General features: G+C 39.7%; 1 protein-coding gene across 10 annotated transcripts in view; it reads left to right on the top strand.

The window, feature by feature from the left end:
- The first annotated feature begins 1,213 nt into the window (after nt 1–1,213).
- The window catches only part of LOC109898621 (nuclear factor 1 X-type), a 158,115-nt gene continuing 142,363 nt past the window's right edge, over nt 1,214–16,965 (top strand). The window contains exons 1-3 of one of the 10 annotated variants that reach the window (XM_031834446.1): nt 1,254–2,133; nt 8,799–8,882; nt 16,162–16,197. In XM_031834446.1, the coding sequence (XP_031690306.1) occupies nt 2,131–2,133; nt 8,799–8,882; nt 16,162–16,197 (123 nt within the window). In that variant the 5' untranslated portion in view covers nt 1,254–2,130. Of the gene's footprint in view, nt 2,134–8,798; nt 8,883–11,976; nt 12,205–16,161; nt 16,198–16,965 lie in introns of those variants that run through there. The other 9 variants (XM_031834459.1, XM_031834447.1, XM_031834460.1 and 6 more) reach the window with 9 other exon arrangements.

Raw genomic sequence — 16,965 nt, 5'->3', positions numbered from 1 at the left:
TGTCTAATACTAGCCTAAAATAATATTACAGCAATTGCAATAATATTGGTATTAGTGTTATCTTTCTGTTATTTCTGTATCATCATCATCATCATCAACAACATCTGCTCTTCTCCAGCTATTAGATTCTCCTGAAGTTATAAACCTGCAGGAGCCATAATACGCTCTAACACTATATAACAGCGTGTGTTTCTCATGGGTCTTTCTAAATATAAGGTCATCAACTTATATTGCGGAAGAGGAGATGAACAACCAGTTAGCGTATTGGAATCCCTTGGGCACGCTCATACTTTGTGGCATCACAACACTTGCATATTCTTACTTTTTAAAGGTCAACGCAGAAATGTGTTGGAATAAAGGAATATTCTATTAAAGTCAAGTCCTATTGAATGTCAGATGAATTTCATTGCCCAGTATTGTTTGATATGAATAACATCACAGTGATTTCAACAGGGTGCAAAAATGATCAGCCTCATCAATCCGTGCACCTGTCCCGTTCCTGCTCTAGGCTAAGGCTACATTAAGAAATAATAGTTTGCTTACAATAGTTGGCTAAATGTGGATGACTTCTGTAGAAAATGTAGTGGAAATGATTCTGCAGCCTACAAAACTGGTGGTAAATCCCCGTTTAATCTCGTCCTTCACTGCAAGTCTGAGAAAGTTATTCCAAACCTGCTCTGTTCTTACTAAAACGCACAAACAGGACCGTGACGGTCACACACAGGGTATATTATTATGTTGAAAAAAATGTCCTTTTATATTAATCTAGACTACAAAATATTTTCCTATAGCTTACTGTGGCCTCATAACTGCTAGGCATTTACTGTCAAATTGTCATCGTTGTAAAATATCTGGCATGACTAGCCTAAATAAACATGTAAAAATCTAAGAAACATATCCCTGCTTGCAGTGTGCACTGATTACATCTTTGTTTTGGATAATGATTAAATGTTATCTAGGCCTAATACCGATAAGAGAGGTTAGTAACTTATAGCTTATATCATTGACCAATGTTAAAATGATTGGTATTTTATCATACCACCTCCCTCTCTGCTCTCCCTCCCTCCCTGCGTTCCCGCTCTGCCTCTACACTGTAGCCGGTGAGTAGTAATCCCCTGCCGTCCACGGTTTACTCTGAGTCCGTATTTAATTCATCTAACCCCCAGCTGCCGTCCTGGTTACTCACTGAGCACGACAGACTGTGAACCACTCCGTTTATTAATAATTCACCAGCCCTCCGCTTCTCCGGCCGCGATCCACTGCTGCGCCTCCGCGCGCTTTGGGCCGCCACAGCACTTTTTTCTGGGTTTATTACACTTTAACAGCTGTTAACTCCAACTATTTCATTCACTCGTCATATGTACAGGGATTAGCGTATACATATGCGCGTTCTCGTGAAGTCGCCTGGCATAGTGATATTGATCAAGTATCACCTCTCTCCAAAACTTGCAACATCTATGGTGCCAGATCTGGTACTAGTTGTGGTCTCCTTTTTATCTCGAGTAAATATGGGCATTGAAGAACAAATGAAGAAGAATCAAAGGGAATTCCATTTTTGTATTGTTTTTTATTAGGAGGACCAGAGGATGAGGATAACACAGAGTTCCTTTGAGGCACACAGAAGCAACAGCTGATTTGTGAGCGCGTAAGTAGAGTCTACTTACTGTCGGCCCCTTGCAAAGAGAGACCTCTGCTCTGTTACTTGGGAGCAGACGATACGCTAGCATCGTGCACGGATTTGCCTCACTGGGTATTCGGTGAACAGAGCGGACGGAAGGGATGGCGCACTGACAGGCGACCAGAGCAAGTCCTCACAGCTCCGACAACCGCCGCCCGTGTTTTCATGGAAGTCCCACGCGTGAATAGCGGACATAAACACCCCGAATGAAGCCGGGAAGTGGTTGACTTGGATACGCCGTCTCCCTTCCCTTTCCCTGTTGGAGGAAACAGTAAAACTACAATTTAAAAAAATGTTCACCGGGCCACAGGCCGTCCCGTATTAGGGTTATTTTGCTTCCGGTATCAGAAGAAACGAGTAGTTTTCTCTCTCCCATACTTTTCTTGGAAGCTGAACTTTTTTAGAGTTGAAAATGGGTATTTGAGACTGTTGGCACATTTCCCTGCTCCACAATGGTACGTGCTATGTAAATCAATAATTTGTTATTTTATGTATCTGAAAGCTTGTAAACATCTTAATGTTTTGTTTAAACAGGAAAAACATCACGCTAGTGCATCAAAAACGATTAATGATTACCCCCAAAGTTATCTTGTGAGTGGTTTAAGGAGTAATACTGCACATTAAAGTTAACTTTGCACTACCCAAACTCATATTGATACTGTATAGGATTTTATGTTAAATCATATATATGTGGGTTATATTTGAACAAGGATAACGCGGATAATTTATCTTCCTTTATCCCCCACTCAACTACATTCCCGGGGCAGTTGAGCTGCTTCCAGTCATTGCAGCTCTTGGTCATGCTGTCGCCCCCTTATTGAAAAGCAGAGCACGGCTCTCCACCAATAAAGCATCTACTTTGATGTATCTATATTATACACAAAGTCAAGGCAGCGTTGCACAATCCAAACGCGTCAAGAAATTGAATAAGCAGTAACATAAAAGCCGAATTCACTTAATGTGAATAGTCAACGAGCGCATTTACTTTTTGCTTTATAAGCGCATTTTGGCTACAGTTTATAGGGGACGTTACCCTAAGAGTTGGCATTTTTTTTGCTGAAATCAATGTTAGTTGTGGAAGATAATTGGCGAGACTGCTTTCCACTCGTGCTCTGTTGTTAAATATTATCTACCGGTATAACGTCTTACCGACGGCTGCGTATTTACGCATAGCTGTAAAGGCTATTCACTGAATTCAGGGCAGTAAGGAGAGCACAATACCATTCTAATAACCACTAGACCCACCAAGTCCACAGCACTGGCCCTTGTGATGGATGGCATGTTATGATATTGTAATGGAGAGTTTAGTTCAGTAGAGGTTAATTTCCTCTATGACTTGAAACATTTAACATGAGTTTCTTGAGAGCAGATAATATTGCTGCACTATAAGTAGGCTTAAACCAAAACAAAGTTTGATACAAGCTTTACACAGTAAAACAGTGGGGTGAATCATGTCTCTAAGACTGTCAAGTAAAACTACCCGACTCCTGATTAAATGTAAGCACAAAGGACATCTATTCTGGTCCTTTATTTGTTTAGTGTGTTTTCCCAAAGTAGTCCAGTTGTGGGATATTGGGTAGAAGTGGACTGCTATTAGGCTCTACATTAGTCATGGAAAGTGTTACTTAATGAAGGTCCTTGACCTTCAGCTTGATCTCTTGGCATAGGATCAGTTGAGTTGGCCATTTTGTGTACATTGGCTATTGAGGAACCACTGACATGTCGATTCCTACAATTCTATTTGCACATGAATATGGAAAAGTATTTGTCTGAATAATTATGTGTTTACTTGCAAACTGGAATGGCACTAGTCCAAGTAGCTCAACAGTGACTTAATATAAAAACAATATTCAGGACAGGCCTCACATGGGGTTATGTTTATTTGTTTTTCAGCTACTTAGCAAGTCACCTCTTTTTAATGAAAAGCTCGACAGAATTTCTGCCCAACATATTCTAGACATGTAAACACACATAATCAGTATTTAAGGATGCTAAGGCAATCCTTCAAACTCACCCTGTTCATTGAGTCCCTTCACTTATCAAAAATATTGTAGTTTAGGAGTGCATAAATATATGCATATATTAAAGAATAACATATGCTTCACAAAGGAATGTATGCTCTCTTTTCTAAGTATTCTATAATGTCGTTCCCTCTATTGACTTCAGGACCTAAAAGTTGTCTTTTTTAGAGTGCTCCATGGTCTGGCCCAGGGTCAGGATGTGTGTGATTTGTATGAGAAGGAGTACTGTATCATAATCTCAAGGAGCTGTGTAAATTGTTAGGTAATCGTATACCCCACTCTGTTGATGTGTATGTACAGAGGGAGCAGCTCACCCCGAGATGATCAAACAGGCGGTTTCCAGGCCATATGTTTTCAACAGCTCTTGTCTGTCGCTGCCAGTGATGTCATCTCTCACTGTGTATATGGGTCCTCCTTTGCCCTTTTGTGATCTGTGGTGTAGAGGCTACCATATCCTTATTGGCGTTGCAATCCAGATGAATGCTAGGGTTTGTCTTTGTTAAATAAACACTTGGAGGTGGTGATGGCATGCATATGTGTCATATTAACCCCTGGTTGTGATCCTATAAAGGGTGCAGAGAGTTGTCTCTCAGTTCTGATCCGAGGTCAGTTTCTCATTTCATTTTTATAGGTTTGGTGTCATGCAAGGTCATCTTAGATTAGCAGTTAGGGTAGACTCAAATCAAATCAAATTGTATTAGTCACATACTGTACATGTGTTTAGCAGATGTTATTGCAGGTGTATGTACTAGTAGAGCCATAACCTATGAGGACTATGTACATAGACTATGAACATGGATCAAGTTTTGGTAGCTGTCCATATGCTGCAGAAGTTGTTGCATTTTGAGCCATCCTGATTCTACAGAATGAGGCCCCCTGTTTTAGAATGCCAGCCTCAGCCCTTTAAAGACATCTTGCAGTGCCCACTGCAGAGAGAAGAAGATGTCCACATCACACCCATTTTTACATTTTTGTCATTTAGTAGATATTCTTATCCAGAGCAATTTACAGGAGCAATTAGGGTTAAGTGCCTTGCTCAAGGGCACATCAACAGATTATTCACCTATTTTTCACCTAGTCATCTTAGGGATTCAAACCAGCGACCTTTCGGTTACTGGCCCAACACTCTTAACTGCTAGTCAACCTGCTAGGCTACCTGCCACCCCTCACTAACCTGTTGTCCCACATTCTTGGGCACACATTAAATGTGCATTATAGTGTATTTTTAGCGTCAGACCAAATTGAGATGACGGTGAGCAGGTCATGTGTATGGTATTCAAAATAATGCCTCAAATGTTTGATATAGCCCAGACTCAACAATAGTGCTATGACCAATGCAGCCTGCACACCAACGCTTAATGAGTCATTTCATTCCATTTAGTTTGGAACTGTTTTACAGTCTCTTCTGCCCTCCAAGTTTCATTTGAAATCATTTCCCAACAGTTGATGTCTTTTTGACTGCTCTCCAGTTGAGGGTCTCTAATGAAGAATTAGAGTCAACACCATTATTCATTCAATTGAGCTCACAGGCTATTTATCAGTTGAGTTGTATTTGCATATTTAATTTTTCAAAATGTCTTCTGTATTTAGAACCAGGTTGAGCAAACATAATAAACTTGCATCAAATACATTATCCACACCTCAGACTTAAAATGGAATGCAAGAGTCAGGATCAAAGGCAAACCCCAAACAGCCGTACAACAATAAGCAATCTCCAATCCTACACACACCCTTCTAATTATTACCCCCCCCTTACCCCTCACCTCCTGAGATGCAGGTGTAAAATATCCAATTTTTCCAGCATTGTTCCCTGAGGTGGCTCTGGCGTGGACTCACACAACGCACAGAGAGAGATGTTTTAACTTATCCTGTGCCATGAAAATATGCCAAGTGGGGCAACCCCCATACATACAGTCCATAATTATTTGCACCCTTGATCGAGGTGAGCAGAAATGACTGTATAATACAAATACTGAGCAATATTTTATTCTCAAAAAAGGAAAATATGTTATTATATACTAATACAATTGCTCAGAGAAATATATATTTTTAAACAAAGTAATTAAAAACCATTCTGAAAAAGATAGGGATCAAAATGATTGGATCCCCTGTTTTCAATACTGTAGAACCCTTCCCATGTTTTCAATACTCTAGAACCTTTCCCATGTTTTCAATACTGTAGAACCCTTCCCATGTTTTCAATACTCTAGCACCTTTCCCATGTTTTCAATACTCTAGAACCCTTCCCCTGTTTTCAATACTCTAGCACCCTTCCCCTGCGAGGATAGCCACACTGAGCCTTTTTCTAAAAAGTTTTATGAGACGGAGAACATGTTGGGAGGGATCTTAGACCATTCCTCCATACAGAATCTTTCCAGATCCTTTATCTTTCATCTGCTCCAATGGACTGCCCTCTTCAATTCAAACCACAGGTTTTCAATGGGGTTCAAGTAGAGTTAGTACAAAATCATTTAATTTCCGGGTGGCGCAGTGGTCTAAGGTACTGCATCACAGTGTTAGCTGTGCTACCAGAGACTCTGGGTTCGAGCCCAGGCTCTGGGGCGACGCACAATTGGCCCAGCATCGTCCGGGTTAGGGAGGGTTTGGCCGGTATGGATATCCTTGTCTCACCGCGCACTAGCGACTCCTGTGGCGGGCCAGGCGCAGTGCACCCTGACCAGGTCGCCAGGTGCACGCTGTTTCCTCCGACACATTGGTGCGACTGGCTTCCGGTTTGGATGCAAGCTGTGTTAAGAAGCAGTGTGGCTTGGTTGGGAGGACACATGGCATTCGACCTTTGTCTCTCCCGAGCCCGTACGGGAGTTATAGCGATGAGACAAGATAGGAACTACTAACAATTGGATACCATGAAAAAGGGGGGAAAATTAAAAATAAAATAAAAATAATTTACCCAAAATGTTACCATGCAATATAGATCAGGGTGCCAATGATTATGGACCTGACTGTATATCATTTTGATGAGAGACTGTGTGTCTGCGGCATGGAAAATAAAGCATTTCTGCCTTTGTTTTAGTTGCTGGTCAAACCCACACAGTTACATTGAGCATTCACTGTTCACCAAACATGGGAATGTTAAGAAATCAAATCTCAATCAATTGCTTTTGATGAACATTTGAATTCGGTGTAACAGCCCATCTAGGCCACTCAATCACAGACATCAAATCACTTTTTGTAGCTTTTTAGGTGTTAATTAAGTGAGTCCTTGATACTATTTTTGCTCATATGTTGCATATATATAGAAAAAGGGTGGCATATATAATTGACAACATGCTCCATAAAAACACAGAGAAAAGGGAAAAGGGGGCCAGTGCTTCAGGGAGCTACATCAAACAATCAGTGCCGCCTCAAACAAATGATGCCCCTTTTCAAGTGTGAAGGCAATCCATGCAGCAGAGAGGGAGAGGTTTTACTCTGCTATCCTTCCATCCCTTCATTCCCCCCTCCTTTCAGCAAACCACTGGTCAATCCAACCGCTTTTAGTACTGTAACACCCTCAGGCTTGAGAATAAGCCTCTTTCTCTGATGAAGAGACCGGTATCATTATCACAGCAATAGCCAATACGTGGCAAGCAGAACTACTACTGTTAATGCCTTTGTTAGGATGATATGTCCATTAGAAGAGTAAAGGACATACTACAGATGAACCTTGGTCTTTAACAACCTTTGAAGAGCTGAGAAACAGCATTTCTTGTAATGGAACTCTTTTATGGTTTCACTCTGTTCTCCTCCATATATATTAATGATGGCCGGTACGAACATGGTTGTTGAAGCCGAACGTCATGAATCATCTAATTTGAGTTTTCGGTTCTTTTGGATGACTTGCGCTCACATTTCTTATTCGGAAATCTAACTTGAAGAGTAAATATACAAAAGTAAGCAATGGATTTGCATTAAATTATTAGTTTATACAGCGTACACAAACACACCAACACACACACAGGCACAGATGCCCCTTCAGTGTTAAAAGGGAAAGGGAAAAGACAAGAGTGCTAACCTCTCATTGGGTGGGATATGAATAGCCTGTGTTTCTAGCCACATCTTGGTTAGCCAAAGTCTGGGACTTATTATAGTGTTGTTTGTTTATGCATGTGTCTGTGTGTGTAAGTATTCCTTCAAGTATTGTTCCTGTGTTTTCTGTGTGTGTGTGTGTGTGTGAGTAAGTATTCCTTCAAGTATTGTTCCTGTGTTGTGTGTGTGTGTGTGTGTGTGTTAATGTCTGTTTTTAGTGTATATAGTGTATGTTTACCAGGTACAAGTTAAGAGTAGCATGCATTCAGAGTTGGCTTCGAACAGTGTTTGTTCCTGTTTTGTGAAACTTGAGAAATCAGGATTTAAGGTTCTGGAAAATAGGATTTTTCCCTAGCTCTCCATACCAAGGTTTCCTCCCAGCTATGTTGTCTGGGCTGGCCTGCCTCAATTGACGGCAGAATTGGAATGGATGCTCATTCAGCGCTCAAGTCCCAGCTGGTGTGTTCCACAGCATACAAATGAACTGTGCTGAATGGAAACAACACTTAGAAAAATACCTTTGCTGCATCGATCAGTGAATGTATGCCCCGTGTGAATGTTTTGTGCTGAATCAGTCACCACTGTGGGAGAAGTCACCAGGTGACAACCAGGGACAGGAAATGCCATTGTGTCAGTGTGTATTGTGTGGTGTGATCCAAAAGCAGCTGAAATGGTCTGGTCTCCATTCTGGTTCTAGCACCGGAGTTCAGGCCTGCATCATATATGAGTTGGCTAGTGCACATTATCAATCATGCTTTGTGTGTGAGTAGAAGAGGGGTAGGGATTTTCCATTAGAGGTTCTGTACAGGATGCTGATGTTGCTTGACTGAACTGTAATTGGCACATAATTTTCCCCAATATTAATAACAATAGTTATAATTATAAGAACAATAATAATAATAATAATAATAATAATAATTAATATATCATAAATACATAATAGCAATAATATTATTATTATGTTATTATTATTCAATTTAAAATGATGTTGTGTGTTGTATAGGTTAAGGAGTTGTTTAAAGGATGGTAAATGCATTGATACTATGAATGATTGTTGTGTTACGTTTCAGGCCACCGAAACCTTTCTGGTGAATGAAGACCCCTCCAGAGGTCCTGGGATGCCTGAATGCTTTGTAGTATCAGATTCCTACAGGGTATGCATTATTATTGTTATTATTATGATTATTTAATGTGTTATTTGAGTCATTAGTCATTATTCTGACTGATGGTCTGCTTTCATGCTCTTGGTAATTGCACCACAATCATAATGTCACTCACAGCTCCTTCTCCTCAGCTGCAAACCATTACAATCATTATTTCCACACACACTTTGAGAAAAGGGCCTTGCAACTCCGCCGAAGCGCCCTTCCCTCGTGGGAAAGAAAAATATAACGATAATGTGCAGCATGCAGAGGTTGTATAAAATGAAAAGCGAGCGCATTGGATTTACAGCGATCGGCCTGAAATGAAATGGTAATAAAAAGAGAATTGCGGGATCGGGGGAGTGGGAGTCTGTGGATGACTGAAAATGTGATTGTTAATGAGGTGGGAGACAGTTTTCTACTCTTTGTTTCCAGCTAAAGCCTTTTGCCAAGTTATAGAGAATCTGGGTTGCTACAGTGTATTGTGTGTCCCGGGGTACAGAAATGAGCCATAATGGGAGGTAATTGAGTATCATGGTTGGTGGAGAAGTTGGAGAGGGGAGAAGCATTAATATGACCATATTAGATATCAGGGCCAGTGAGTTCAAGGCCATCACCTCCTCATACGGAGGTTAGGCCCCACACATCAACACTCCAGCTACCTCAGAATCCTCTGTCTGTCCATTTTGTCTTCATATATGAGGGAGTAGTTGGTTGCGAATCCTAATCTTAGAGCACAAACTTTGAACCCTGTGCTTAACTTGCATTTGAGTTGTTCCATAGATTCTGTGTGTTCGTGGTATACAAAACAACCCTTGCAGATGCTGCTACAGTACTTCATTATAACAGCAAATCCATGATTGACTTTACCACAATGAGTGTTGTAGCACAGCAAATATGTATATTCCATCGTGTGAAAAGGAGAGACTCAACAACCATAGCATATGGCTATACCATGTGTTACTTAATGAGCGATTTACTCCCATAGACCACTAAATGTGGGGCTCATTTTAAGGAGCGATGCTGGATGAGTGTTTGTGTGTGTTGCAGTCAACTCAACTCTATAAAGGAGGAAAACAGTTTTTGATCCCCTTCGAACCCTCTCTCTGTAACCTTTCACTTTTGTGGTCCTGTGTGCTTTTTATGACTTCAGAGAGAGAAAGAGAGAGAACTTCCATGAATACACTGAGTTAGACAGAGACTACAATTTGGGAACAGGATTCATTCCACCTGCTGTTACACAACTGCCCAAATGATGTGTATGTTTGTCACTCTTAAAGTTAGTGCTTATCAGAATTTATTTTGGTATATAATTTTCAAAATATCAAGGTAACGTTTGTCATTTCAGTCATTTCATATTCACGGATGGAATTAACCGGTATGGAATGCTGTGAGCATGACCTTGTGTGGTGAGAAGGGGAGGTTACAGTTATGTGGTCTGCACAACCCCCTGACCACACACTTTCCCCTCCCTCCATCCCTCCCTCTCTGTCTATCTCTGACCTCCCTCTGTCTCTGGCTCCCCTGGTTGTGTGCAGTATAATTGGCCACACAGAGCTCAGATCTCTTTGTTTCTCCTGCAGAGGCTTGTGGTGTAAATGCACAAGCAGTAGGCCTCATAAATCTGAGGGACTCCAGTTGTCAGATCAAAATTTCAGCTCCACAGTGACTTTACCCCCACCAAACCCTATACCACACTTAGGACCTGGTCCAAAACTTGTTTTATTCCTTTGTGTGTGTGTGTGTGTGTGTGTATAATGTAAACATATGTTTCCCATGCCAATAAAGCCCATTGAATTGAGAGAGAGAGATTTTGTCTGTGAGAGGGTACATGCCTCTGTAAATTGTTCTCAGTATGACCAATATTCTGTGTTTTCTAATACACTCCTCCTTCCTTGGGACACTATCTTGTTTTGGTAGCATACAGTATGTTCTCATCAAGCAGTCCTTAGGTTGGGCTGTTTTTAATTTTCAAGTCAACTTCATTGAGCAAATGTCCCCAAGCCAGACCAACAGTGTGGCTCTGCTGTTTCAACTGCAGTCACCATTACAGGTTTCAGTCTGGATCTGATGTCTGATAGTGTTCTATACACTCTGCAATGAAATGTCTTACTTGTACATCGGCCTGGGCTGGAAGTGTGCACTGAAATTCAGTCAACATGCAGAAAGTGCCTTTGTATCAGGGGGCAGAAACCAATAGAAGTAACACAAAATGTGCAGAACACTGACAAATATTTTTTACATTTGTTTCACAAACTAATTTATGCAGAGGCAGTGTAACTGTAGTGTAATAACAATGTAATACTATTTTAGGTATACCCATTCATTTACATAGCTAGAGTAAAATTGACATGGGTCTAGATAAAAATTAATCCAAACCAAGATCCCAGTGTTCTATTCCAATCTCATTAAATATTTTGGCTATCTTCTCGTTTCTCAGATGGAAAAAAATGACATTTCCAATATTTTAAGTCAATCTCTTAATATCAAGTCTTTATTCATCAACATTATGTCTTTATTTTCGGCCATAGGCCCCATATGAAGCATCACCTTTGACCTTACAGCAATCACATTCTTATGCTTGTATGGACTTTACTAATTGGTAGGCTAATAAGCCTATAAACATATTTCATAGAAAACATATCAAAACAAAATCACATCGTAGCTATAGCAAATGTTTAGCTCATTGCAAAATACAATGTTCAGACTGGCGGACCTTCTGTAAAGCATGTTACCTTCTCGTTTGGGATATAGGCTACTCTACACGTTGTATTGATAAAACGCTGGATAGTACGCATTCGGCGTTCCTATTCATTTAACCCTTGTAATAACATACTTGTTAACCTAAAGAAAGAGAACGGTGTATTGTCATTATGCATGTTTACTGAGTATGAGCTGAAACGACCGGATTAAGCATTAGTTTGCCCAATCATGATTTACGAAGTTGGGAGAGTCATGTTAATGATATTATGTTGTATAGCAAACACCGTTCTATACTCTGGTCTGGCTTGGGGATATTATGTTGTATAGCAAACACCGTCGCCCTTGATCAACCCCCCCCCCCCCCCCCCCCCCCACACACACCCATAATATCCGTGCGCACGACAGGAGAATCCATGGAAGAGGGTGGGAGACAACTTTTTTTCCCCAAAAAGTTTGTGTAAGCTTTCACTTTCAGCCTTCTAGGCGGGGTTACAGTACAGCATGGAGTGAGCGAAACAGGACGGCGAGCGATTGCAATGCAGCACTACAGCGAACTTCCATCCAATTTAAATAAGCTCTCCAATTTTCATTTCTAAAAATAACCATGTACTCCCCGTACTGCTTGACACAGGTAAATGCCATTATTTCATTATTGCTTAGTATACAGTCGGTGTTGCGGGTTAGATTAGTGCTCCCACCATTTGCAACTATGTAATAGTTGAATTTGAGTTTATTTGTTACTCTTTGTTCCTTTCTGATAGTATTTACCTTGTATCGCTGACACTTTCTTCTTAGATGGCATTTCTTCGCATGGCTTTCATTACACATGGTTTTGTAGAGAAAATGGCGCTCCTCCCGAATCTATTTAATATAAAAGGAGTGGAGGAGGGGAGAAGTGGAGGAGGAGAAAGGAGTGAGTGTAGAAACTGGGCTGAAGTTTAGTGTTACATGTCATGGTCTTACATTCACATTTTCCAAAATGTTGATCTCGCAAACGCTTGGCAGTGAGAGAGGCTACACGTGGAAGCGTGGCCGTCAAAAAGCTTTATCCGCTAACGGTTGAATCTGTGACAGTCGAGGGCTTTAGGTCGGTGTGTGCTGCCGCCAGTTCTACAGTAGCCTACTGCTCGATTCTGATTGATATAACGTACGTATTTAGTGAAAGTAAATGTTCGGGAATATAATGTATAGACTATTTTACGCACGAGTATCTCACTGCATATATGCGCCCATAAGGATTATTTTCAAGGTTCTGGTCATGCCCAGTTGATGTTATGTTATTTTAGTGACTGGTCCACTGTACTTAGCACAAATACTGTATTTAATCTGCTATTATAAACTCTTGACAATTTATGTTCATAGTAAAACAACCATCCCAAAATTGACAGCCAATAAATATTCCATAACTTTGAATAAGAAACCTACCTCTGATGTTTTACTCTGTGCTGCTTTCCCCTAAATGTATAACCTACTTTCAACTATACAGTGGATGTCTAGACCCCACAACCTGGTATATTTGGTATACATACACCATGCATTGTAAAGTTCACACACATTCAATAGGGAATTACTCTTGTACTTCCACATGCAATATTCCACATTTCTGAGGACAGTTGGGCAGATAGCTTATGAGTTGAACAGCTTATTGGCACTAATTGGTAATTGATAAGGTCCTAAAATAAAATTTACTTTTGTTAAGCAATATAGAATCTCTTGCTATATAATATAACTAAATAAATTATTGTTCAATATGCTCATTAATGGTCAAATCTGTTTTGATATATTGTGTTAACTGGAGAGTTGATCAGATAACAGTTTCAGAATCTACATGATCTTTTTTTAAATCAAGAATTCAAGACATGTTTTTGGGGAAAATGTATATAAAGCTTCTCTTTTTCTATTTTATGAAATGATAGTCTATTTGTCCTGGAGGAAAGAGAGTGTTAACATGTATTATAGTGCCTGTTGTAACTTTTGCAGAGATGTGGTCAATGGATTGTAACAAAAAGGTGCATTGCACAGTCATAAGAACTTAAACAGTTAGTTATTTAGTTTATGGATGTGTTTACTTTGAAAGCATCGTGTGTATTATTAATCGTCCTATATGAACAGTGATTTAAGGTCAGGCTCGATTCTAAAATGGCCAAATATCACACATCATTGCTTAACTTTTTTGGACTCACCGAGAACCCTAAATATATGAGGTTCAGTAACTATTCATTTATGACTTATGTGCAATATCATTACTCTTGGAACTGGAATTTTCCTTAGCTTGGCAAAGTAACTTGGAGGGAAACACCAGAGAAAGCTCTGCTTGAAGTTGTACTGTCAACAGTATATGTCCACAGATACATGTGACATACAACAGGGCTTTTTGAGCCCACTGACTGAAAATATTGTATATTTTAGCAATACAAACCCTCATAATATAAACCTACAAAGTTCCTTGGCCTAAACTGAATCGCGAGGCACCCATCATTTAACTCTCTGCATCAATATATTCCTGGTTCTGCAAAAACATTGTAGTGGTCTGCTTCTCTTCTTTCTATGCATTTCTGTGTCGATTTTTTGTTCTTTTATGGATTCTTTAAAAAGCCATTGCTTTTTCTGCGTCCAAAATAGAATGGTTGTTGATATTATCTGCAATTGTATGACTCTCCTAACCAGTGGCATAACTGTTGGAAATCTATTCCTATAAAGCAAACTTGTTTATCCCTTGGTTTCACTGGACAGTAGACTGCCAAGGCCTGTGTGATGCCTAGTTTATTCCTGATTTTACAGTGTTGTATTAAAACAATTTGACTTCCATGCCTCTGACTCCTGTTACAGAGGCAGAGAGGGTGTTTTTCTCAGTTGCGGGCACCGCCAGTAGTCTGTTTCCATTTAAAACTGTAGAATGATCATATGTTGTTCTCTATTCTACTCCCAGATTGACAGAAAAATACAAAGCTGATTTTGAATACTTTTTTTAGAAGTGGATATATATTGGAAGAGAGGGTCTTGTACGTTTTAGGCCACACGGGTCTAAATTAAATGCAACTGAGAAAGAAATTAGGCCCAGATATTTAGAAATGATGGAATGGGACTTTATCAGATGCACAGAGAGGAATCTCTATATAGACTCGAACTTTTCTCTCCAACAGTTAAGCAGTTTACACATATAGCTTAATTTGTTAATGCATATTTATTTACAGTGTTTCTGGAATTGATAAATGTTGTAATTATTTTACTAAAGCGGCTATATACGGCAGTATGAAAAGAAAACAGCAGAACTGACTGCACATCCCGCACGTGCTGCACATATGCAGAATAAAGCCCATAGGCTAAATCATTTGGACTGGATAAACTATATAAATATATTATTTAAAGCTATACATTGACTACATAGAGTTTGGTATTTTCATGCATTTTAGGGAGATATTCAACAAGAGAACAGCTTTGTGCATTGCACTCGTCCAGCGTGCGTGGAGCTTGCGCCTCTCTGCCCAGCCCAAGACTCCTGCATTCCCGTCACTTCTGATGTGCCTCTTGTCTGCAGATGTAGACTCACATTTTTGTTTATTTAATTAAGGTTAATCATTTTAAAAAACGAGTTTGGAACTCGGATATGGCAACACAATATAAACAATCGAATAAATGGTTAACAGTGGTAAAAAGGCTTTCTGGAGACTGGCGAGATGGATGGGGTGGAATGGAGGCAAATTATGGAAAGCATTTATAGGTTCGGATATACTTTAGTCGTGTGTTACTTTATACATGTTTTATGCTGTTATAAACATTACAATGTAAGCCCATACCAAAAGTATCCACAGCATGTATGGAAATAGACGATACCAAATTCACTGTGTTGTGTGGCTGGCTGATATAGGCTATTGCCTGAGCTATTAGACACCATTATCAGAATAGCGTTGCCTTTTCCAGTCTTGCAAGCACTACACTCTTAGAAGAAAAGGTGCTATCTAGAACTTAAAAGGGTTATTCGGCTGTCGAGAACCCTTTGAGGAACCCTTCTGGTTCCAGGTACCTTTTGAGTTGCATTTAGAACCCTATCCACAGAGGATTCTACATGGAACCCAAAATAGTTTCACCTGGAACAAAAAAAGATTATCCTATGGGGACACCCGAATAACCCTTTTTTTGTAAGAGTGTAGGCCTTTTTCATTTATGTCATAGGGACGTATAATCAAGCCAGATTAGATCAGTAAAGCAGAATTCAACACTTTTCTTCTCTACACAGTGGAGTATCCGTGATATTGAAAAATAAAAATGACATTGTTATTGTTGTTATAGTCATTATTAGGCATAGACTATTGTTAGGCTATAACACGGAAGCATGGCATGCTTGGCTTGTTCCCATAAAGCGCACCAGGTCATAACCATTTTCTTTTCGCATTTTCCTAAGCCACTTTATGCTAATGACTTTGTTTATGCTCAAAAGTTTATACAATAAATAAAATGTGATCACCCTATACTATTCTTACTCGTACTACAGTTTAACATCCTCTTCTCTTTGCTCTTCTGCTCGCGGGACGGTGACCCCTGCGCGGGAATGCTTTTCACACCTCTTAACACCCTCGCGACACTAAAGTATTGCACTACTCACCTTCTAAACAATCCATTAGTGGTAAGTGTTTCCCTATTATTTTTTAACGTGTGTTATATACATTTTATTAGGCATTGTTATCATAGTTTGTTGAAGCCCATATTACTTTCTTTCTTATTTTTTTAACTCAAAAATTTTAAAACCGTAATCTTATTGAAAGTAAGCATCATTTGCTAAATGTATTTCCCACACGTTCGTACTTTCTTGAAAAGCAGTGAAGGCCCGTTTTTTCTAGACAACTCACTGCTAGTCAATCACTTTTGCTGTCGGCCTGAAGTCCTACTAAGTTATTTAAAAAGCTTAACATACATAAACCAAAAGTTAACTGCGGAGAAAGAGCAAGATGGCTATTTAATACAGTTTTGTTATGGGCCTAATTTCTGCAGTTTGTAGCCCAGCCTCACCGATTGGCCCGAAAGTAGCCTACTAGCCGTCTATTCAAGCAGATAGGCCTAATGTTTAGCAAAAGTAAGTCACATAATTTCATGATGTCATCTAAAATTTGCTAACTTGTTGCCTTGGAAATGTATCTTGCTTTTCCCATTTTCATGCAATTAACCCTTGAGTGGCAAACCCAAAATGTTTTACCATTAACCCATTATTTACATGCATATTTGAGACAGAAAGACTAAACATATATTTGTAGATTTTAGAAACAATTTAGTCCTAAGGAACATATTTCTTGTTGCATGTCATCTTTGTATTGCAGATCATTAAATAATTCATCTTTGTCTTAATTACCTCCATGGATACATTTGTGGCTTAATCACGTGCCTAAATGATCCTAAA

Source organism: Oncorhynchus kisutch, linkage group LG10, assembly GCF_002021735.2.
Source record: "Oncorhynchus kisutch isolate 150728-3 linkage group LG10, Okis_V2, whole genome shotgun sequence".
NCBI classification, from domain to species: Eukaryota; Metazoa; Chordata; class Actinopteri; order Salmoniformes; family Salmonidae; genus Oncorhynchus; species Oncorhynchus kisutch.
Note: the sequence above shows the minus strand (reverse complement) of the source record. Positions and strands in the feature narration are given on the sequence as shown.